The sequence below is a fragment of the Buceros rhinoceros genome, unplaced genomic scaffold (assembly GCF_000710305.1).
Source record: "Buceros rhinoceros silvestris isolate BGI_N320 unplaced genomic scaffold, ASM71030v1 scaffold13815, whole genome shotgun sequence".
NCBI lineage: Eukaryota > Metazoa > Chordata > Aves > Bucerotiformes > Bucerotidae > Buceros > Buceros rhinoceros.
The window spans coordinates 3321-6297 of NW_010414662.1; the positions used below are offsets into that span (position 1 = coordinate 3321).

General features: G+C 43.7%; 1 protein-coding gene across 1 annotated transcript in view; it reads right to left on the minus strand.

The window, feature by feature from the left end:
- Positions 1-2977, minus strand: part of LOC104494349 (teneurin-2-like) — a gene marked incomplete at its 5' end in the record, with an annotated part of 64197 nt that overhangs the window by 2308 nt on the left and 58912 nt on the right. The window contains one exon of the mRNA XM_010137164.1: positions 845-1077. Within this exon, the coding sequence (XP_010135466.1) occupies positions 845-1077 (233 nt within the window). The remainder of the gene's footprint in view (positions 1-844; positions 1078-2977) is intronic.

Below are 2977 nucleotides of genomic sequence, written 5' to 3' on the forward strand. Positions count from 1 at the left end.
GGAGGGCAGGCATTTCTCACTGGCCTTTCCCCCTCTGCTTTGGCGCACAGTCTTGTCCGTTTCTTGGACTGAAAATAAAATACTGAACTAAAAATTTTGTCTTCAGATGGTTGCAGTGCTCATCCTATTGGAAGCGAGAGAAGATACGGCCTTACTTTCTTAATTTCTATGTAAAGGCTTAACTTAAAGCAAGTGAGCAGCTCTGTCCTGTTAATACACTGCAGGGATTAACTGAAACTACTACCTACACAAAGCAGCAGCACTTCTCCTTTTTATTTGCTTTTAGGATCATTTAGGTATTTTTGACCACTGAAATAAAACCCTAAGATGTCTGAAACACCTGATTATTTCATCCTTATAATTAAGATTAAACAATTGGGAGAAAAATTATTAAAAAGAAACACATCCCCAAATCTCTACATCACCTTGAAAACATTTTCTGAAAAATTTGAAACCGGAAAGGGCAAAAATCCTTTTATTTTTCCTCTGCCTCTGAAGAAAAAGGGTCTACGCAGAACAAAACCTCAGAAAAAAGCCACGGCAAGCAGTTTGTCTCCTCAAAGACAGTATCTCAAACATGTAATTTGTCTCCCTGTTTAGACGCTTGCTGCTTGGAGGGAGTGGTACCCTGCTAATTTGTGTTCTGTTCTCCTCCTGCAGCATTCAGTGTTGGGGTAATAAAGTTGGCTTTAACTAAACAAAGCACGAACATTTGCCAATCCACTGTAATTAAGGCCTAGAATAAAAATTACCAAGCAAGGAGTGATTTAATTGCCAGATAATTATTTCCACATCCAGCCCCGCCTCACGCAGTCATTTTCTCGGGTTTCTTTTCCTGCTTTACCTCGAGGACTCATTAGGGTTGCGTCCACCGCCTTCCCTCCATCCCCACACCTGGCTTCATCGAAGGGCAGGCATTGCTCCCCCGTCCCTGCTACCACTTCGGAGTTAGCAGCCAGGTCTTTCGGGCCGGTGAGGGACTTGACTTTGTATATCCGTCGACTATTGGTGTCCGATACGTACAGTGAGCCTGAAACAGGGTCCACGGCCAGATAGTATTTGTGAGCAGGATTGTTGCTTTAGAGAGAAAGAAAGCATAAAACAGAGACAGCTGAGCAGTCTAGAAACTTCACAGGCTTTCAGAGCTTGGATACTCATCACACAGAAAAGATCTGGAAGGAAAGTCTGACACCTTCGTACAGAGGCGGGGTCTGAGGACTGCCGTCTGACGCGACCAGGGCCTGGCCAGCGTTTCGGAAGGACTGTCGTTTTAAACCTCTCATCCCGCTACACCAAGCCTTGCGGAGCAGAGCCCAATAAGCCAAAGCCGCACAGCAGACTTTCCTCTTGATCTCTTTAGCCCTTCAGAGCTGCTCCAGGTCAATTCTCCTTGGCTTATCTCTACCTGTCGCTCTCCCTTCCCTGCCACCTTGCTTAACCTCCCTTGACAGCAGAAGGAGTGAGATCACAGGAGTAAGATCAAAGAACCAGCTTCTGAGTTACACTATGCCCCCAGATTTGTGAGGTCTTGGATAAATAGGAGGCAGAGGCATAACAAATTTATTCTAAAGCAAATTTGTTCTCATTCATTCTTATCAAGAATCTCACTTATGGAAGATGAAGTTGGTTATATAACTAAAACCAGAGACCCCAAGTGTCTGGCTTAAACTCCAAACCTTCTGTTATTGAAAAATTGGTCCTCAGCTTGTGATTAGAAGGGGTGCTCATACGGAAAGCTACTTCTCTTCTGAAATATATGTTTTTTGACAGCTTGTCACATTTTGGAACTACTTTAGCAAATCATCTGCAAATTGAGAAATGTCAATCTTTGCGATATATATACATTCACACACACAGAACTGCAGTGCAGAAATATTTTCAAAATCTTGCCTGGCTAGTTTAACTCAATTTAGTTGGATTTTAAGCATGATGTGAATTTTCCAGCCGTTGGAGCCTATGGGTGAGCGTAAATAAGGTCAATGGTGGTTTCAAAGCATAGAAGACAAATGAAGACAGGAAGAAAAAAAATGAAGGTTACTTACCAGTAACCAGATGTTTGCCTCCAAATATCTACACTCCTAGTTTCACGTGGCAAAAGTGCCCATCTCCAAGAGTGAGGATACACAGAGGTAAGTTATGATGGACATAAGCCACTTCTGGAGCAGACTCGCTGAAACTATAAGGCCACTTCGGCAGATGGCTTATCGGCAGCACAAAGACAACTGCGTTCATGTGGTCACGGCCAGATTTGGAGGAATGAGGAGGCCAAAAAATAGCACTTTCTACAGTTACCTTCCTCTGTGCCAGTCTTTGACATGCCATGATTTTAGGTCAGTAACAGTTTGTTCTAAAACTGTAGAAAGTAGGAAGCAGATTGGTTTAATCAAATTCAGTAGGCAGGGGTAATACCATCCCGCTGAAGTCTAGGAGTGTAGAAATTAGAGATGAAAAAAATACAATAAACAAAAAATACTCGGCAGGTTTATTTCATGCATGGATCTCGAAGTACTTTAAAAAGATGGGTGTTACACCCATTTTACAGAGGAGGAAACTGAGGCACAGAGAGGTTAAGTGGTGTAGACAAAGTTATGCAGGAAGACTAGTGACATGCTTGAGATTAGAGCACAATCTCTTTATTCCCCAAGTTGCTCTCCTTATCTTCAGCAGCAGACTGCACCTCTTCACTAGACCCTTATCACATTCCTTCTCATCCCTCCAAAACACAGCTCAATCTCCTCTGCCACACAGAAAAACAGTTCTTCCCACTCACAAGGTTTCTCCAGTCTCTCGAGTACCTGAGCCATACAAACACCTGTGCATCTGTCACTGGTTTGAAATTCCGCTCTCTTCTTCCACCACCCTTTCCCCTCACGCTGACGAACACACTTTGCTGTGACAGAAACGTTGTGCCGTCCTTCACAAAGACGACACCTGACCTTCGCTCGAGGCTTTGCCGCAGCAGCAGGTGAGCCAACAG